The sequence below is a fragment of the Hypomesus nipponensis genome, chromosome 5 (assembly GCF_054491055.1).
Source record: "Hypomesus nipponensis isolate SF chromosome 5, ASM5449105v1, whole genome shotgun sequence".
Lineage (NCBI taxonomy): Eukaryota > Metazoa > Chordata > Actinopteri > Osmeriformes > Osmeridae > Hypomesus > Hypomesus nipponensis.
The window spans coordinates 5,289,849-5,311,030 of NC_140365.1; the positions used below are offsets into that span (position 1 = coordinate 5,289,849).

Below are 21,182 nucleotides of genomic sequence, written 5' to 3' on the forward strand. Positions count from 1 at the left end.
CAAATAACTGATAGCTGTGTTTGTATTAGCTAACTAGTTGCATGCTCAATCCCATAGGATATCCTGGTGGTTCAAAGTCTCAGAAATACGGTAAGACATTTTTCCACCATTTCCAAATGTTACTATATTTTGTTGTGAACCTGTTATTGAGCATTTATCTCTAAACCTAAATCATATTTTATTTCCATTATACACGTAAATCACTCTATTGTGGTCCGCACAGGTCCCGGTGGAGGTGGTGGAACCCCTGGTGGTGGTCTGGGTGGCAGGTTTGGTGTCCCTGGAGGAGGTGCTGCCTCACCCTTTGGCCCTGGGGCAGGAGGTGTCGGAGGAGGGGTGCCTGGGGCCGGGTATGGAACTGGAGCAGGTCCAGGAGCAGGTTATGGTCCAGGAGGTGGATATGGAGCTGGGGCTGGGGCAGGGGCAGGACCTGGGGCCGGATATGGACCTGGCTCAGGAGGTACTAATATCTAAATGACTGATCTGATCAATGTAACTTTGTTTTTCAGAATGCTGTTATTAATGAAAGAAACATTTTTATTTATTATTTCAAGGATACGGACCGAGATCAAAAGCTGCTAAATACGGTATGAGTATTCATGATCCATCAACTTGATGATTATGCCCTCTATCCGAATGTTTTACCTGTGCACCTGGCACCTCACCCATCTGACATCTCTCCTCTTCCTTGGGTGGAGCAGGGGGTGTGCCAGGTGGCGGCGGTGTCCTTGGGATTGGGGGGGTGCCTGGTGGTGGTGCTGGGGCTGGACTAGGAGGCAAGTTTATTGGTGTTACTGGTCCAATATTAAGAGTTAATTCACACACAAACACATACACATGTATTGGTGGGGAACCAGGGGACTATGGTGATGGAACAGGTGAGATTAAAAAAATCTAACAAACAAATTAAATGTTAACAATATGGTCCAATTGCTAATTTTCTAACATAGGAGGATATGGTGTCAGACCAGGGGGCTATGGAACTGGACCTGGGGGCTATGGAACTGGACCTGGGGGTAAGTCTGTACTGAAATGGGAGGGGGACAGAAGCAGGTACAAATTGCTGTAACAACGTGCTTGGTAAAGTTTGTATTCTGCTTTCACTGTTTAATCACTGATAGTCTGTGATCCTCAGGATATGGCCCTGGAGCTGGATCTAAAGCAGCCAAATATGGTAAGAATAGGTTACCTTTTTTGATGGTCCTTTCATTTACGAGAAATGCATTAAATGTAATGTGTAAAATGTTTTCTCATTTTTCTTGACTACAGGTCAACCAGGTGGGACTGGAGGAACAGGAACAGGGCCTGGGACTGGGCCTGGTGCTGGTGCAGGGGCAGGAACAGGTGCTGGGGCAGGAACAGGAGCTGGTGCTGGAGCTGGGGCAGGAACAGGGGGTAAGATGCTCGAAAAGAAATTTGGGTACAGCATAGAGTAGGTCATGGGATAATAACGTGACTTTACAGAGAACATTGATGATTTTACTATTCTCGTGTGTTCCTGGTGGAGCACCCGCAAGCAAAGTTTCAGAATATAGTTGATTTTAAAAGAAGTAGGTGGAGGATTTGTTTTGTTTGTCTTTACAAAGGAGTGTCGGGTGGAACGGGTAGTGGAACAGGAGGCACAGGAAGTTCAGGAGTCACACCTGCCCCAGGAGTAACAGGAGGTAAAGCAACAGCTGCAGGCACCGGGGCAGGAGCAGGTTAGTCATATCCAGGGCCTTTCAAATACATTTAAAAAGAAGCAGATGATGCAACCACATATCAAATGTATCTATGGGTGATGCTTTTTGGTAATCTCATCTGCTGCTTAGGCAGATGTTCTCACTTCCAGTCTCTCTCTTCCCATCCTGCTCCATCCAGGTGTCCCCGGTGGTGCTGGAACTGGAAAAGGGGGCAAGGATGGTGATGGAGCTGCAGGTACAGGCGTGGAAATGTTACATCAGATGAAGGCATGGCAGTTGAATCAACAGTCCATTATTTATGTATCCATGCATTCCACTGCATTTGCCTTTGTTAAAGGTGAGCCTGGTGGCACTGGGGGAGTTCTAGAAGGATCTGGAAGTTCCGGAGGTGACGGTATGCTTATAAAATAGTTTAACTTAACATAAATAAGTTTAACTTAACTTAAATATATACAGTATATTAAGATTTAACAGTTAACATTACTTTTGAGTGGCCAAGTCCGGTTTGTTGATGGGTTTGTGTATGGTAGGTACTGGCATCACAGCTGGACCAATAGATGGAGGGATTGAAGGAAGACTGGACATAATCACTCCTGGTGGGACTGGAATCCCCATCATTGGTGGGAAACCAGGTAAGACTGGAAATGAACTCTTCAGGTCCATAGCAGTCTAAAGAACAATAGCTAATGGCATGCAATAGCACTCATAGAACAAATTAGTTCATTCATACTGCTCACTATTTCTGTATCTAGCCTTGCCACTTTCATCTGCATCATCCACATTATGTCATTTTCTTTGTGCTTTGCTTTCAAGACAAAACCGACCTTGGGGGGACCCCTGTTCCAGGTGTGGCTTCATGCGGTTGACATTCCTGATCTTTTGAAAATCACATCTTTCTGCTTCACCATCACCACTCTATTCTCCTTGCCATCACATCTCAATGGCCCTACCTCTCACCTTACCTCATCTGCAAAGGAAGCTTGACCATCAGTCTATGTCTGGTTAGCTTGTTCAAAAGCAACCCTCACTGGCATACTATTTGTACTGCAATTATTCTGACAGCATTTTTACTTCCCTGTAGGTTTAACAGGAGCATTTCCATCTTAGGTTCTCCATCAGTTTAGTGTTGAACCAAGTTCAAGATTTGACTCTAAATTATGACCAAGAAATGTTTGTACAAATGTTGGTATGTATTTATTGTCGTTTTTTTTGCATTGAAGGTGTTTAATGTAAAAGTAAATGTTATTTTACAGGTGGAACTGGAGTGCCAGTACCAGAAAGTGAGTGATGTTTTTTATAATAATTGTAAAATGAATATATATTATGTTATGACTGCATTTAAAGTTATATTTACTGTGTTACAATATGAATTTTGTACGTGTGATTCTAGTTGGTGCTGGAGTAGTCCAACCCAGTGGTAAGTCTTCAGTTGTTTACTGATTTAAGAGTTCATAAAAGCTGATTTATTATTTCATAACTATGTTCCCTTCCCTTTAATATACACAGCTGGGACTGGTGTTGGTGAGTATCATAACATTTAACTTGTAATTTTGTAGAGCATGCAAAAGGTGATCTAACATTTTGTGTGTTTCTCTAAAATATTTCTTACTCACCTGAGGGAATCTTCCTCTGCTCTACAGCTGGAGCAGGAGTGCCCTCTGGAGGTGAGAATGAGCATAAAAACATCACAGTTTTGTGTCAGTGTCAATGCCCAGTTCAGTGTCTCTACCTCTCCTTCACATTATGCGATACATAATCTGGTGGTGTGACTTGTGACCATGGTGTTTTTGCAACAAACTCAGGTCAAAGCCAGTCTGGTGCTGGGGAGTGTTGGGTAGACATGTTACATTACCGGAGACTACAGACTAATATTGGCATGAAATAACTATATAGCCAAGAGACATGTCAACTGAAATCTGGATACTGAACTGCCTAAAGTTAAGACCTACATAACATGGAATCCCTGAGTGATATAAAACATTTGGTCTCTTCATCAGGTTCTGCTGGTTCCTCTGGTATTGGGATTGGTGTGGGGTTTGGATCTGGTACGGGTGTTGGTGAGGGTACTGGTATTGGCATTGGTATTGGGTACGGCTCCGGTGGAAACTCCGGGGGTACCGGGGTCGGTCTCGGTATCGGTATCGGTTCCGGTGGTAAAGATGGAGGAGGAGGTAAAATATTCGCTGGTACAGTGTGTGACTGACCAGTCTATAAAATGATAGTGGTATGGCTGGGCAGTGACTTCTACTAATGGCCTTGTGGTGAAAAAAACTGCTGCTGGGTTTGCTGATGGTCTGCTTTGGTGCACGGTTTTTACTAATTATGATTTTGAGCAAGTGTTAAGACAAATTACTCCGAAGATAACATTATCCTGTCTAAAGTGCATATGGACCATTAAAAGTTCTAATTGAATCCTAAAATGTCCTAACAGTGCTCTAACCCTGTGAAAAGGTCTATGTTTTGATTTGATTACATTAGTCTGGTCATGTGGTTTGAATGTCTCAGACATATTGGTGAAATTGGGACTTATTTCCGCTGGCACCAAGAAACTAATCAATAATTTCAATGATGAAGACCAAACTAACCATATGCTGCCCCTGACGGATTGTTCAGAAAGAAACTATAACACTTTACCAGAATAACAAAATACATAAATAACATCTGGTAACACTATTTTAATTTAAAGCCTTTATAAACGTGTGTAGACGAATTAATCTTTAACCCCACACAGAAGATTGTTGTTAGTTAGTAATTTATCTCCAAAAAGTTATGAATATGTTATTCCCAACACATAAGCAATTAGTATACATTAACGCAACTGTGCAGCAAGCCTTACTTTCAGAGTAAAACAAGCTGCAAGGTTCCCAGTGAATATAGAACAAACAAAGACAGTATTGAACACAAATTCAGTCCACTTACTAACAGTGTTAGTCAGGCAATGTTAAGTTTTAAGGCCTTGGACTATGTCTTAGCAGGTTCGGGCACAGGCATTGGTATTGGTATCGGTATTGGTGCCGGCGGAAAATCCACTGAAGAAGAAAATAAAGGTGATGGTTGCATGAAACACATTTTACCAGAACCAACTGTTGTAAAATGTCAGAAAATTGTAAAAGTTTTCTGTAAAACAGCAGCCATATTGAATAACATTAGATGATGCTGTGCTAAAACGTTTTTAACAAGAGGAAATGGAAACCATTTTGATGGTGTCTTCCAGAACATAATTTCCACATGGGTGTGCCTTGTTGGGGTCAATATTGGGGACTAAGTGACTTTTACTAATGGCTTTGTGGTGAAAACAACAACTGCTGGGTTTGCTGATGGTCTGCTTTGGTGCACGGTTTTTACTAATTATGATTTTGAGCCAGTATAAAGAGAAATTACTCCTAAGATAAGAGTATCCTGTTTAAAGTGCATATTGTTCATTAAAACATTCTATTTTAATCCTAAATGTCCTAACAGTGCTCTAACCCTGTGAAAAGGTTAATGTATTGATTTGATTTGATTAGTCTGGTCATGTGGTCTGACTGTCTCAGACATATAGAAAGGTGAAATTGGACTTCTTTCCGCTGGCACCAAGAAACTAATCAATAATATAGTCAACAATAATGAAGACCAAACTAACCATTAAGTTATGCTGCCCCTAATGGATTGTTCAGAAAGAAACTATAACACTTTACCAGAGTAACAAAATATATAAATAACATCTGGCAACACTATTTTAATTTAAAGCCTTTATAAACTATTTGTAGAGTAATTAACTTTTACCCCACACAGAAGATTGTTGTTAGTTAGTCCTTTATCTCCAAAATTGTTAATACATAGTTTACAAAGTAGATAGTTATTAATACATAATTCCCAACACATAAGCAATTAGTATACATCAACGCTACTGTGCAGCAATGGATTGCATATGTGCAACACGCATTACTTTCAGAGTAAAACAAGCTGCAAGTTTCCCAGTGAATATAGAACAAAGGCAGTATTGATGACAAATCCAGTCCGCTTACTAACAATGTTAGCCAGGTAATGTTAAGTTTTAAGGCCTTGGACTATGTCTTAGCAGGTTCGGGCACAGGCATTGGTATAGGTATCGGTATTGGTGCCGGCGGAAAATCCACTGAAGAAGAAGATAAAGGTGATGGTTGCATGAAGCACATTTTACCAGAACTAACTGTTGTAAAATGTCAGAAAATTGTAAAGTTTTCTGTAAAACAGCAGCCATATTGAATAACAGAAGATGCTGTGCTAAAACGTTTTTAACAAGAGGAAATGGAAACCATTTTGACGGTGGCTTCCAGAACATAATTTCCACATTGGTGTGCCTTGTTGGGGTCAATATTGGGGACTAAGTGACTTTTACTAATGGCTTTGTGGTGAAAACAACAACTGCTGGGTTTGCTGATGGTCTGCTTTGGTGCACGGTTTTTACTAATTATGATTTTGAGCCAGTATAAAGAGAAATTACTCCTAAGATAACATTATCCTGTTTAAAGTGCACATGGTCCATTAAAACATTCTATTTTAATCCTAAATGTCCTAACAGTGCTCTAACCCTGTGAAAAGGTTAATGTTTTGATTTGATTAGATTAGTCTGGTCATGTGGTTTGGATGTCTCAGACATATAGAAAGGGGAAATTGGGACTTCTTTCCGCTGGCACCAAGAAACTAATCAATAATTTCAATAATGAAGACCAAACTAACCATATGCTGCCCCTGACGGATTGTTCAGAAAGAAACTATAACACTTTACCAGAATAACAAAATACATAAATGACATCTGGTAACACTATTTTAATTTAAAGCCTTTATAAACGTGTGTAGACTAATTAATCTTTAACCCCACACAGAAGATTGTTGTTAGTTAGTCATTTATCTCCAAAATTGTTAATACATAGTTTACAAAGTGGATAGTTATTAATACATAATTCCCAACACATAAGCAATTAGTATACATCAACGCTACTGTGCAGCAATGGATTGCATATGTGCAACACGCATTACTTTCAGAGTAAAACAAGCTGCAAGTTTCCCAGTGAATATAGAACAAAGGCAGTATTGATGACAAATTCAGTCCCCTTACTAACAGTGTTAGTCAGGCAATGTTAAGTTTTAAGGCCTTGGACTATGTCTTAGCAGGTTCGGGCACAGGCATTGGTATAGGTATCGGTATTGGTGCCGGCGGAAAATCCACTGAAGAAGAAGATAAAGGTGATGGTTGCATGAAGCACATTTTACCAGAACAAACTGTTGTAAAATGTCAGAAAATTGTAAAGGTTTTCTGTAAAACAGCAGCCATATTGAATAACAGAAGATGCTGTGCTAAAACGTTTTTAACAAGAGGAAATGGAAACCATTTTGACGGTGGCTTCCAGAACAATTTCCACATAAGTGTGTATTGATGGGGTCAATATTGGGGACTAAGTTAATTTGAATGATTTGTTTTTGCAGGTGCTTCACTTGGAGACATTGCTGGTGGGCTTCCTGGAGCCAAACCTCTAAAATCTCCAGGTAACATAAAGAATGAACAGGCTTCGAATAGATGGTGTTTGGGCTGTGTTCGCCTAAGTTACGGTGGTGCTCAGGTGTGCTGCATACCCATAGGTGTCCCAAGAGGAGACACACCTGGTGAAGGAGATGGTGAAGGTGCAGGACTCATCGAAGGAGGTCCAGGGGGAGTTGAAGGGGGCCCGGGAGGAGTGGAAGGAGGACCAGGGGGAGTAGGAGGAGGGCCAGGAGGAGTTGGAGGTGGACCAGGAGGTGTTGGAGGTGGACCAGGAGGAGTTGGAGGAGGGCCAGGAGGAGTTGGAGTAGGGCCAGGAGGAGTTGGAGGTGGACCAGGAGGAGTTGGAGGTGGACCAGGAGGAGTTGGAGGTGGACCAGGAGGTGTGGGAGGTGGACCAGGAGGAGTTGGAGGTGGACCAGGAGGAGTTGGAGGTGGACCAGGAGGTGTGGGAGGTGGTCCAAGTGGAGCTGGAGGAGTAGGACAAAATGTCACCATAAAACCACCCAAGGGTGCTTGTCATAATACATTTAACATTACATACTAGCTATGTGGCTAGAATTTGGCCCAATCTCTGATGCGATTATGATAAAGGTAACCATAATTAAATTGAGGATCATTATGGCTTTTGTCTGCACCTCCAGGATATGGCCCTGATGGGACTGGCAGCCTGGGAGCTGGAGGAGTGGGAGGAGGTCCAGGAGGAGTTGGGGGAGGTCCTGGAGGAGTTGGAGGAGGTCCAGGAGGAGTTGGGGGAGGTCCTGGAGGAGTTGGAGGAGGTCCTGGAGGAGTTGGAGGAGGTCCTGGAGGAGTTGGGGGAGGTCCAGGTACAGGAGTGACCGGAGGGACGGGTCTTGGCCCTGGGGGTGCCGGAGGTGTAGGAACTGGAACCCCCAAACCTGGCAAAAGTGAGCTACGTCTTTTGTCAGAAGTTACATATTTTAGCTGTTTATACTGCCAGTTACAACTAACTGACAAGGATTTATCTTGCTATCAATGCAGGCTATGGAGGAGCTGGAGCCGTCCTACCCGGTGGTGGTATGTTTATTCTTTTATCTTGCCTGCCCAAATGCTTCAGTATTAGTTAAACCACCAAAAAGTTTTCTTTTTGTATTACGAAAATGTAACAACAAAGCTTGTTTCTTAGGTTTACGTTATCCAACGGGAGCTGGAGTGGGACAGGGAAAGCCAGGCAAAGGTACATTTACACATTCTCTGTTTTTTTTAAGTTACATTGTTATGTATCGACTGACTGTATATCAAACATATGTTTGTAGAAAACAATTTAGCCAAGTAAGGTTAATGATAACATTTTTCTTGTACTTAGGGTATGGGGTTCCTGGCCAGTTTGGAGGGGGCCGGGGAGGGGTCGGGCCAGGGGGCTTTGGTGCTGGTCCTGGGGGCTATGGACCAGGTGGGGCTGGAACTGGTCCTGGGGGCTATGGACCAGGTGGGGCTGGTGCTGGTCCAGGGGGCTATGGACCAGGTGGGGCTGGAACTGGTCCAGGGGGCTATGGAGCTGGGCCTGGGGGCTATGGACCAGCTGGGGCTGGAACTGGTCCAGGGGGCTACGGACCAGGTGGGGCTGGAGCTGTACCAGGGGCCTATGGAGTTGGCCCAGGGGGCTATGGAGCTGGTCCTGGAGGATACGGAAGCAAACCAAGCAAGAGGGGTGGTGCTGGAGGTGCTCTAGGTGGAGTTGGCAGTCTCGGGGCTGGAGGACTAGGAACAGGACCAGGAGGACTTGGCAGAGGCCTCGGAGGAGGCCTAGGAGGGGGTTTAGGAGGTGGTCCAGGTAGCTATGGACCTGGTGGAGCTGGTGCTGGAGGAGGACCAGGGGGAGCAGGTCCTGGAGGCTTTGGTGGAGCTGGGGCTGGTGGTGAGTTCCACCTCAAACTATATACTTTATCATTGTTTGAAATTAGCCTTAGTATATTATCAAAGTACATACAACATTGACCTTTTTTCAGGTCCCAGATATCCAACTGGTGCAGGAACAGCGACAGGCACTGGAAAACCCTCCAAAAGTATTTCACAACAGATTACACAATTTCCTTAAAGGGTATGGTATGGTCTTACTATTTACACTAAGCTTACTCACCTTGCCCTTCCAGGCTATGGGGGAGCTGGTGGCAGTGCTGGAGTTGGACCAAGTGGCTATGGACCAGGTGGTTATGGACCAGGTGGTGCTGGAGCAGGACCAGGTGGTTATGGACCAGGTGGCGCTGGAACTGGACCAGGTGGTTATGGACCAGGTGGAGCCGGAGCTGGACCAGGTGGTTATGGACCAGGTGGTGCTGGAACTGGACCAGGTGGTTATGGACCAGGTGGTGCAGGAGCTGGACCAGGTGGTTATGGGCCAGGTGGTGCAGGAGCTGGACCAGGTGGCTATGGAGGTGGAGGACTGGGAGCAAGGAAACCAGCTAAATCAGGTCAATACACGGTGATGGGTCACACCAAAATCATCCAACTCAGAATTCACCTATATACATACATAACCGTTCTAAAAAGTTTTTATTTTGAGCACTATTTCACCTACTTATTTTACCCTTCTCTTCTTCCATACTTGTAGGTTATGGCTCCTTGGGCGGTGCGGGTTATGGACCAGGTGAGGAAAAAGTCAAGCTTTGACAGCCTGTGCACATAATGAGTGCATGTTCAGGCATATTTGTACTCCATGACATATCCATCTCACATACAGTAAAAGACCTAGACTCTAACACACCTGTACCTGTCCCCCAGGTGGAGGAGCAGGGGCGGGACCAGGAGCAGGAGGCCTAGGTGAGCAGTTGCCCCCAAAGTTGACCTTTCCAACAGAAGTAGCTGGGGTGTAGGTGTGCTCCGCTATGAAGCCTCTGACTGAATGTAGACCAGGATAGGCTTCTAGTTAATGTGTCCTCTTTACAGGGTATGGCTCCCTGGGTGGAGCTGGATACAGACCAGGTGAGAGGGATCAACTAACTCCTCTAGCACTAGATGTCAATGTTGCAGACCCTGCACATAATTACAGTACCAGCACTCTAGGCCCACATTCACTTATGTATGTTTGCAGCACGCTCACACCTGCGCACATTATTCGGTCAACCACAGATCGGCGTAGCTGAGTGTGCAATAGTTTGGCTAACCTTGGACACCAGTCTTGGTTGTTGAGAAGCTCTCCAGTATTGTTCTTTGTTCCAGTGTTTCGAGTAGCCATCCTTAATACCCAACATGTTGTTTGCTTGTTCTTCAGGTGGAGGACCAGGAGGAGTGCCTGGTGCAGGAACTGCAGGGGGAGTAGGAGGTGACCAAGGGCGGTTACCAGGTGAGCTGGAGAATCTCTATTCAACATCTCGCTAGTTGTGCTGATGGAGAGTTTGAGTTTCTGTGTGGTCCCGACTACAATGTGTCTGTTCTGCAGGAGGGGGTACTGGCTATGGTGGTGGCGGTCCTGGTGGTGCTGGTCCTGGATATCCAGGTAACAAATCAATGCCTACCTTGCTTTTGATGGTAATCTGAAAAAATAAATTCCTTCACGATGTAATGTGCAGTGAACAGAGCATCACTAGCAACACAAAAAACTAATTTGAAGAGTACAATTATGATTTACTTAAACGTTAAGAGTTCCTATTCACACATCATGTTATGGGAAAGGTTTTTGTCTGCAGTGTCATGGCCATACTTGTTGATATTTCAATGTTTTCTTTCATCCAGTTGTGCTGGTAGATGCCTGTGTATAATCCCATGAAGGACTATCAGTTTTTTATTATGAGTAATCTGGATTGGTCTCTTTCAGGTTCTCTAGGATACGGAGCAGGAGGACAGAAATGTAAGCATACTCTCCTTCGGCATCAACATCACAGCACACATGGTGCAATTAATTACAGTCATGACCACACACACACACACTCACCACATGTTATTCTTGGTTGACTCCTTCCACTTTTTCTCTCTCTTCAAATTAATATCCCAATTACCTACAGAAATAAGACTGTTTCAGCCCATTTGTTCATGTCTGTTCCTGTGGTAACTAGGGCTTCCTGCAACATCTTCATATGTCAAAACACACTAAACATAAGGTCAAAAGTTTAAAACAGCGTATTCTCGTTCTCTCCTCCAGCCAAGGCAGCAAAAGCAGCCAAGTATGCTGCCATGCAGGGCTTCCTGGGAGCAGGGGGCTACAGAGGTAAACCAGCGCACTGACTTACGTCATATTATCATGTAGTCACAGGAAAGTGCCTCAAAGAGGTATTACTGACACTAACACACAGTCCTGGCTCATGTCTGGCAGGGGGTGCTGGATGCCAGGGTAAATACTGTGGCAGGAAGAGGAAGTGAGAGACCAACAGAAGGAAGTGAACTCATTAAAAAGTGGTGCTACTGCCTGATCCCCGAATGTACTTTTTTTTTTTTTTTTACTTGCCTTGGAAGCTACTGCTTCGTTTGTACACGAGATATGAACACAAATTTATAGAGTTTGACCTACTGTACCAAAGTTTTTGTTATTTCAATGTGCATTGTCACTCACTTTAACTTGTTCAGCTACTAGCCCACACCATGAATCCTGCTTGTGTAAAACACTGATACAGAGGACCTCTACAAGGTCTGTATAGTATGTATAGTATGCTGGCACTTACAACCTTTGCTGAGGCTTAGACACCTGGGTTATATTTACAGGATGGCTTCAGGTGCACAAGCTGCATTGGTTTTTCTGAAAACCTTGGAATTTAAATGAGTGTCACATGTTTGTGTGTACTGAAATCTGTCCCATGGTTTCCAGAGACAACGGCTACTGGTTTAGTAGAACTGTGAAATAGAAATCTGGATATATCTGAAGAGTAGTGCTTCGGCTACTGTTTCAGATGTATTTGAAGATCTCTCAACCTTCAAAAGCAGTGTTAGTCTGGAGCAACTCTTCTATTTCATATAATCATCTTGCATCAGCACCGTCTAAAAATATGGAAGCTTATCATCCCTTTAGCTTTCGGCAAAGGTTATTTTAGGATCTTTTGAAGTCATCTGTAGTGCCTTTACAGAATATATTTCAAGCCATTTGATACTGGCATCATGTGAATGGCTATGTTAGACCATGTGAAATATTATCAGTCTTAAAAACATATATTGGTGTTGGGGCAACCATATGGGTTTAGTTTATGTGTCTGAAAATGTGCATGTGTCATGTCTCTTTTTTATATAACACTGAGGATATGATTATGATGACGTTTGGCTTGTACATTAGCAGTTCATTAAAGCTAAATGTTTGGTAACATTATGATGACACTCACCACAAGCTAGGTATCAATGCTCTACTGAGGTCAGCATCAGATTTCTGATTGTTTTACCTCCACTGATGCGATTTTGTTTTATTCACTCTGAACTTGACAGTTCATGTTTACTTAGCTTTTTAAATTATGAACTAAACCAAAGAAATTACAATTTGCCATTTAATCTCTGTGCAGGATTGTATGTGCGTTAAGAATACGTATTGTGTGTATGTCTGAATTGTAAAATCTTTTCAACATTGCCTCCACTATGGTTACAAAGTCAAGTGCTTTATTTTGTGCTTTGTTTTTTAATTCTATCTGACACCAATATTACCTGTGATGTCAATTTGAATTAAGTGTCTGAGTTTGACACAGTTTTGGGCTTACCCTTGTGTTTATATCGTTGAGCCCTGTCAAGAATAATCAGTGTTTTTAACATCTGTTGTTGTTTTAATCTGATTTTTTAAGAGATAACAATGCACCTTTTTAACAGAACACGGTTTGTAAGACTTTCTTTCTTAATTAAAGAAATGACCAGAGCACTGTTTGATGACTATTACTTTAAGTTTAGTCAGTATAACTCATATCTTTTACCAGAACATTTCTACCAGTGTAAAAGTTGAAATACCAGTACCAGTTGAAATAATGAACTACAAATACATGCACTGGCACCATTACAAATAATACAATAGCCCCACAGAAGGGAGAACGAAAGGCAGGGTAGAGGTAAGGTGATTGGCTGTCTAAAATGGCCATACCATTTTAGACTCTTTCAGCAAGCTGAAATAGATAGCTCTCTCTCCCTCTCTCTCTCTCTCTCTCTCTCTCTCTCTCTCTCTCTCTCTCTCTCTCTCTCTCTCTCTCTCTCTCTCTCTCTCTCTCTCTCTCTCTCTCTCTCTCAGCATACTGACATTCTGTATTTGTGCATTCGTTAGATACAGTTTGGCTCCTGACATAGTATACCACTCTAATGAATTACAGTCTGGGTCTATACTTAGATGCACAGGTCTGTAAGAAACCTGCTGCAGGAAAAAATAACTGCATCTATTTCAATAAGAAGTGTGCAGTAGCATAAAAACATCCATAAAGACTTTGCACATAAAATGCTCCCCCATTCTGTTGGGGTAGGAATTTTGGCCTCCTTTGCTTTGCCAGCATTTCCTCTGCAGTCTGAACAGTGTGTTGGACCAGCACTAGGACAGTGCAGGAACTGGGGCATTCATAAAGAGATTATGCTTGTGCATGTGCTGATTGGTACAGGACCAATTTATGTTTGGAGCCTGATTTGGTTTTTAGTTTTTTTTTAAAGAAAAGAAAAACACACACAAACACACAGCCAGTTTATCTGCAGTATAATTTTGAATTTGTGTGCAGCTCTGTAGCATGAAGTCTCACAAGGTATTTGAATGAGAAAGGAGTGTAACTCTATCTCCTTCTGGAGAAGGTCTACATACTGAAAGTTGCTGGAGGAGGAGTGTGGTGAGGGTGTCTGTGATAGGTTGTGAGTCTGTGGCCAGCAGAGGGGGCCGGGTGGATGGTGTTACTGGGTCAGGGCTTTTTTCTCACAAGCAGACACAGACAACGGTGAGGGAGTTCGGAGCACAGGAAACGCCTGAGCGAATGGGGAAAACACAGAGCTTACTAGTACTGCGGTGTCAGAGAGAGCACACACACACACACAATCAGCCATACAGTACCAAACAGCAAGCTCTCCTCTGCTCTGTTGTTTTCTCCTGTCTAACTGGTCTACTGAAGGTGCGAAAGGATCGTTGTGAGTGACAGCTGTCTGTAGGAGGAGGGTCTGAGTGGAATGTCACGGCGTGACCAGCGTTTTCGGCGAGGAATGAAAGGAAGGTAAGTTTCTCTCTTCCTATTGTGTGTTTGCGTCTGCGCGTGTGACCACAGTGGTGTGTTAAGTCTGGCACCACATATGGTATTTCAACACATCTTGCCGTCTTGCAACATAGCCTATCCCTTCATCTGAAGGCACTGCTGAAATGTTGTCAACACACATATTCATAGGAACTATCATCGTGCTCTCAAAGTCAACCAATGGCGGTTGGAAAAGTTAGCAAATTGATTATCAATTGTGCAAGGCAGACTTACAAAGTTAAAGGCTAGAGGACACTACAGTACATGACTAACGCTGTTAAAAGGAAGTCCTGTTGGGAGTGGATATAGAAAGGATGTCACAAGCATATGACATTTGACCCTAGCCATGACATCATGATACGGTCAAGTCCCATTGTGTTTGAAAATGTACGAGAGTGAAAAAGATAGTTACTCAAGGGTAGAAAGACTGAAGACTTTAAAAACAAAGGTAGAGGAAGGACTTGAGGTTTGAAAGGAAGAGAAGAAGAGAGGGATAAAAAAGGTATTCCAAGGCCGGGAGGATTCCAGTGATGTTTCTGACCCAGATGTTTCAGTGAAGCAGAGTTCCAGATGTGCTGCTCAAACACCTGGTGCCAGAAGCAGAAAAATAAAGACTTGACAGAAATAAACATGCAGCTGTCTCCCGCCAGTGTTAAATTCATGTGTCATTTCCTCAGACGGATTGAGGCGGAACTCTTGCTATGCTTAGCGTCATACAAGGGAAATTATTATCTGAGGCACTCCACGAGGAATCTCATGATTATAAATGAATCTTTGTTTTCGGTAAACCAGCTAGAGGTGCACTAGTGGGTAAACAGACATCTTTTGTTATATGTTGTGAAATACCGTTTTCCAAATATATATTTAATAACACAAGTAACATTTACAGTAATTTGTTATTTCATGAGAAAGACATTCAGCCGTCAGCAATTGTCTCCAACACAGGAAGAAGGCTGCATTTTTATCTCTTCCTCTAAAGATTTCATTCTTCATTGTAAGACAGCCTAATCCATTCTCCATTGTAGGAGAACACGGCATTTACACAACATAGAAGAGGAAGCATGGCACATTACTCTGCACAGGAAGTCTCCTCCCACTCCGGCACTAGTGTTGGAAAGATAAGAGAGCAGGTTTTTACAGAACATGGTCCTGGTCTGATATCAGTTCCACACCATCCCCTTATTAACGTGGATCTGACGAGGCATAAATATTGAAACGCTTTTGTCATGGAAACACCAAGCCTTTCAGTGGGTCCAGTGGAGCATCAACCGTATTACTTTCACCAATCAAGTCCTTCTAGATTTGCATACTGTGGTGCTGAATGGATGTTAAGCTACAAGGTTGGTTTTGCTGACTACATTTTAGCTATTAGTAGAAAGAACACAGTGAATTGGCTGAGGACATCATAACAATTACACTTTTCTTTAGACAAAACTGGATTTCCTGTTGGAATGCTCTGAATAACACAGCCTATTTGTTTGGCTGGCAGATGTTATCCTCATCGCTAGTGAAAGAACACAATCTAATTGGGTACAGGCACAGCAGTACATGAGTTTGATTAACAAGTTTCATTTCATACTTTTAGCCGAGGAAGTCCATACCCCAGTGATTATTCAAGGATGTCATGGTCCCAGGGTCTCCCTTGACCTGTGTCAGATCAACCTCATTCCCAACACTTCCTCGCAAACACCAAACAGGAAGTCACTTACGTGTCATCTCTAACAGTCTTCCTTTGCGTCATCAGATTCCTGGCTGACTCCTGTCTCCTTGTGTCTCTCTGTGGTTGGCAGGTGCAGTGAATGTGGCTGTATCTTGTCTCAGTGGTACTATGAGCGGGAGGCTAAGCTGTACTGTAAGAGACACTACTGGGCCCGCTATGGGGAGCACTGCCATGGCTGCAAGGAGGCCATCACTACAGGGCTCATCATGGTGAGAGACTCCCTGCCAGACCTTCCTATTCCAATACACTCATCATCACTCTGTCATGCCAGACATCATGCCACATCACAGAAACCAACCTTGATACATCAGTTTTCACCCATCGTATGACCACAGACTGCTGGTAATTGGTAAATAAATGTTTCTATTGGCCTAATTTCACTCTCACTAATTAGCGATTACCATCAAAGGAGCTACTGTTAAACATAATCTTTCCCGAAACAGATTAGCTGTAAATCCAGATTCCATATTACCAACTCAATAGTTTTCTGTACTGCTGCATACTTCTTTAAGGACCTCACAGAACTCTTTTTGAATAGCTGTGTTTGATAAGTGATATGTTGACATTTTTTGAAAGGGGTTTAAGGACCAAAATGACACACTTGTGTATTATCAGTAATTACGGTAAATAAACTATTCTGTATTAGATTAAACTAACCATGCAAACTAAGCATGTACAGACAGATAGGAAGCCTGACATTAGGCCCCCTTAGTAGGAGTCCCTTCCTCTTGACTCCCAGTTTCCTCCTGATATGAGGATGAAAGTTGTCTCTTTTCCCAGGTTTCAAAGCAGAGGATTTCCCTCTGAAAACATTCAGAGAATAGATTAACCCCTTATTTCTCTCTCTTTCTCTATCTATCTATCTATCTATCTATCTCTCATCTTCTTCTTCTTTGTAGGTTGCTGGAGAACAGAAGTTCCACCCTGAGTGTTTTACCTGTATGAACTGCGGGATGTTTATTGGAGACGGAGACACGTACACTCTTGTGGAACGTTCTAAACTCTACTGGTCAGTCTAGTGAAGGAGACCAAGAGGGGGGTGTTTATAATAGAAGCAGATGTTAAACCTTCCTCTTTCCAACCTGTTGTGTAGCGGTCACTGTTACTGCCAGGGAAGGAGTTCCCCTGTGAAGGGGTTGACTGGGCCACTGACCAGAAATCACCACACGGTGGCGCTGGTGTCCCTCCCTCACCCAGTCATCGGTCGCCGAGGACTTTCTGTGTCTACGGATCACAGTCAAAAGGAGGGGATGGTTGTCACGGTGACAGAGTGAGTTGGTTCAGTCTGAGATAAAAACCCTGCCCAGAATATTTACTATACTGACAAATTAACTTATCCTTCCCTTCACTCTCCCCTCTACAGGTTGGGCGGAGCTCTTCTAACCTCTGACCTGCTTACCTCCATTCACGTTGGTGACCGGGTCTTAGAAATCAACGGCACTCCAGTCCGAAATATTTCACTGGATGAGGTAGGCATACACAACCGAACACCTATGCAGCTACGCTACACCTTCCATGACAGTTCAATGACACAAAGCTAAGTCTACGTTGTACATGGCTTTGTCATCAGATACAGCGCGTAATCCAAGACACAGGTCACCCAGTTCAGCTGACAGTAGAGCACAACCCTTCTACCTCTGGAGATCCTCTCCCCCCCACGGTCGCCCAGGATGCCAGCCCCTGCACTGACTCTTGTGTCCATGACAACCTCAAGAGTTCCCACAAGCTCCCCAGCCTGGAGGAGGAGCCTAACCCAGAGGAGCAGACGGAAGAGCCAATCAGACTCAGCCTTTCACCCCCTCAGGGCCAGGGACTCACAGGAATGCGCTCCAGACACATCCTGTAAGTCTGAGTGACTCCACCCACAGAGAAAGAGACATTAGTAGCAATCTAAAGAAGTTACACGTTTAGTAACATCTATACCCTCTCTTCCTCTCTCTCCCTCTCTCACACACACACATATTTTCTGACTCTCAGACGTAGCTGCAGTATAGATAAGTCCCCCCTTTCTCAGGGTGCTATGCCGTTGCAGTCTCAGCGGAGGGACATGGCTCGCTCTGAGTCCCTGCGTGTGGACTCTGTAGAGAAAGCCCACCGAATCTTCAGAGCCTCGGACCTCATCCATGGAGAAGTGCTTGGCAAGGGCTGCTTTGGGCAGGCCATCAAGGTACAGCACAGCCCACCACAAAGAAAGATGAGGATGACATATCATCAGCATAACAACCGTAAAACATATTACGGGGATATATACAGTACCAGTCCGAAGTTTGGACAGGGAAAATGTGTCCAAACTTTTGACTGGTACTGTATATGAATATATATAAAGCACATTTAAAAACAGCCAACGCCAACCAAAGTGCTCTAATTTGTTGCAAGATTACAGTGTACCATTGAAAGATATGTTTGTGACACTGCATGCCGAGTACAGTGTGACAAACCCACTGTGTGTGTTGTGAAGGTGACACATAAGGAGACAGGGGAGGTGATGGTGATGAAGGAGCTGATCCGTTTTGATGAGGAGACACAGAAGACCTTCCTCAAGGAGGTGGTTGAAACAATCCACAGTCTAGTGGGATTTATTAATTAGATCATCACATTATATTGATTGTAATTATGATATATTGTATAGGGATATGAAAGAAGATTGACTAAACTCCTGCCACCTGTGTGCAGGTAAAGGTCATGAGATGTCTGGACCACCCCAATGTTCTGAAGTTCATTGGGCTCCTCTACAAAGATAAACGTCTAAACTTCATCTCCGAGTACGTCCAAGCAGGGACTCTACGAGAAACCATCAATAAAATGGTTAGGGGATGTGTATGTGTGTCTGAATATGCATCTACATACAAGGATTATATACTAGTACTAGAGTCCAATGTGTTTGTGAAGGCACTGTCTTTGAATAGCGAGCTGGTTGTTGGAGAACTAGTTACCTTACATGATCTAATTACGTTACTTGGTCTAGGACAGTGACTTCCCATGGAGAGTTAGAGTGAGCTTTGCCAAGGACATTGCTGCTGGAATGGTAAGTCTCTCTTGACACATTAGGGGATTCTGGATGCTTTATTATTTAATAGAAAGCTTTTCACTTATTCCCCCTGCCATTCCCTATTGTCTATCATTTTCTACCTCTTTCAGTTTTTACTTTCCCCTCTGCTTCTTCTCTCATATCTCTCTCCTCGTTTTCTCTCAGGCATACTTACATTCCATGAACGTCATCCACCGTGATCTCAACTCACACAACTGCCTTGTCAGAGAGGTGAGTGGGTGAGCCACACATCCCTCAAGGACAGGAACACAGAAGACAGTTAAACGGTCCAAATATTACAACACAAGTTCAGTAAATCTCTGTAAATCCCTCTGTCTGAACTCAGAACCAGAGTGTGGTGGTGGCAGACTTTGGCCTGGCCAGGCTGGTGGTGGAGGAGAAGACCCAGGGCAGGGCACCCTCATTGGGGAGAACTTCAGTAGGGAGAGTGTCTGAGCTCCGTAAGCCAGACCGTAGGAAGAGATACACCGTGGTTGGAAACCCTTACTGGATGGCTCCTGAGATGATTCATGGTGAGGGACGAACGCGACGAAGGGTCTTGGGGAATAATGTTCTGATGTTAAGATATTCCTTTTAACTGCTCTGCTTTGTGTCCCAGGAAAGAGTTATGATGAGCGTGTGGATATTTTCTCGTTTGGCATCATGCTGTGTGAGGTACGAAGAAGTTCAGCAACATCTACATTGGGCATGAAATACAGCTATAGCCAATCTACAGTTAGATGCAGCAGCTAAAGCTGATCTATAGTTAGATGCAGCAGCTAAAGATGATCTAAAAGTAATTTTATCTACGCATGTGTCATTTAGTGATAAACCACATACTGTAATTTGATTCATATTAAAGGTTTCCTATTGTTTAAAATGCCTCTGTCACCGGTCGCTCTCTGTCACAGGTGATAGGCAGAGTGAGTGCTGACCCAGACTACCTTCCAAGGACCCAAGATTTTGGTCTAAATGTCCCAGGTTTTCTGGAGCAGTACCACCACCCAGAGTGCCCCTCTTCCTTCCTACCCCTAGCAGCACTCTGCTGTGACATGGAAGCAGATACACGGTAAACATCCATCACCAAACACCTGTCCAGATACACTTTCCACTCCCTGCCTTATCTCTTTCTTTAGCCTTTTTATCTATCTTTCTCTTAACTTTATTTCCGTTCTGCCTCTCTGTCTCTCAGTCCCTCCTTTGCTAAGCTGGATGAGTGGTTGGAGAACCTGTTGATGCACCTGGACATTGGACTGTCTTTACTCTCTGAACTGGAGCAGGTACGCCATGCCTTCTGGAAGCTCTATGACAGCTCTAACAACCAGGACCACTACCCTGCCCAAGAGCACTCCCTCTCAAAAACCCAGAAACCCTGCATGAAGCACAGCCACTCGGTGGACAACAACAACTGCTTGGAGCCCAAAAACCACAACAGCTCTCAAAATCATGATCCCATGCAAAGTGATTCAGAACTCCAGAACAATAGACAAAGCCCTGACCATAACCACACTTTGGATGGAGAAACCAATGACTCACAAAACAACAGCTCCCCGAAACAACTGCAGTCTATGAACCAAGACCCTAACCATGACTGTTCAAAAAGCTTTGGACACAACCATAACCAACCAGTACCTAACACACCACAACATGGCCCAGTACACCACATTCTTAGCCCACTGCCAAGCCGGGTCCATAGACCCAGGAGGGTATGTAGGGTGGTATGGGACAGAACCACAGAAGAAAGCTCATTCTTATGACTCCATGAAAGACTTACTTTGAGACTGTGTCCATTTATGGTTTAAATTCACACAATGATGGCTTTTAACTCTTGATACTTTATTAATAATGTTATCTACATCAACACAGTAGCTAGCGTTAGATGTGTCCTAATTTAAGGCTATACAGACTTTTATCAACTTTACTGAGTTTATATGGAAACTTACATAAAGCTGTGAACGATTATATTTCATATTATTTGCCAATATTTATAACTGGACTTGAGCTTTTTTAATTTCTTTGTTTTTTTTATGATGTATGTAAACTATAAGACATTTAAATTAAATCTGAGTTTAGTTTGGTCAAATTGAAAAGATTCGAGTTCGCGAGCTTCATGATTTCAAATTTTAAACCGTTGTAG

At 43.5% G+C, this 21,182-nt stretch overlaps 3 protein-coding genes across 3 annotated transcripts; all 3 read left to right on the forward strand.

Annotated features, from left to right (window-relative positions):
• Positions 1–41: 41 nt before the first annotated feature.
• LOC146288050 (uncharacterized) lies at positions 42–12,957 on the forward strand. The gene is made up of 27 exons (XM_084698736.1): positions 42–90; positions 270–460; positions 951–1,016; positions 1,136–1,174; positions 1,270–1,420; positions 1,587–1,700; positions 1,861–1,917; positions 2,020–2,076; positions 2,213–2,314; positions 2,496–2,528; positions 2,936–2,962; positions 3,073–3,110; positions 3,301–3,346; positions 7,131–7,190; positions 7,284–7,646; positions 7,884–8,090; positions 8,185–8,220; positions 8,330–8,380; positions 8,460–8,475; positions 8,530–8,866; positions 10,090–10,125; positions 10,273–10,288; positions 10,415–10,486; positions 10,583–10,639; positions 10,958–10,990; positions 11,282–11,347; positions 11,453–12,957. The coding sequence occupies exons 1-27, from the start codon at positions 42–44 to the stop codon at positions 11,497–11,499; spliced, it is 2,367 nt and encodes a 788-aa protein (XP_084554862.1). The 3' UTR covers positions 11,500–12,957.
• Positions 8,867–10,125, forward strand: LOC146288051 (uncharacterized). The gene is made up of 6 exons (XM_084698669.1): positions 8,867–9,061; positions 9,153–9,209; positions 9,297–9,614; positions 9,755–9,790; positions 9,925–9,963; positions 10,090–10,125. The coding sequence occupies exons 1-5, from the start codon at positions 8,984–8,986 to the stop codon at positions 9,961–9,963; spliced, it is 528 nt and encodes a 175-aa protein (XP_084554795.1). The 5' UTR covers positions 8,867–8,983; the 3' UTR covers positions 10,090–10,125.
• Positions 12,958–13,981: 1,024 nt separating the features above from the next.
• Positions 13,982–21,135, forward strand: LOC146288052 (LIM domain kinase 1-like). The gene is made up of 15 exons (XM_084697525.1): positions 13,982–14,279; positions 16,088–16,226; positions 16,917–17,026; positions 17,111–17,287; positions 17,381–17,486; positions 17,588–17,859; positions 17,995–18,184; positions 18,476–18,562; positions 18,691–18,822; positions 18,983–19,042; positions 19,211–19,276; positions 19,392–19,578; positions 19,665–19,720; positions 19,957–20,114; positions 20,238–21,135. Exons 1-15 carry the CDS (start codon positions 14,236–14,238, stop codon positions 20,800–20,802), a joined length of 2,349 nt encoding a protein of 782 aa, XP_084553651.1. The 5' UTR covers positions 13,982–14,235; the 3' UTR covers positions 20,803–21,135.
• The last annotated feature ends 47 nt before the right edge of the window (positions 21,136–21,182 follow it).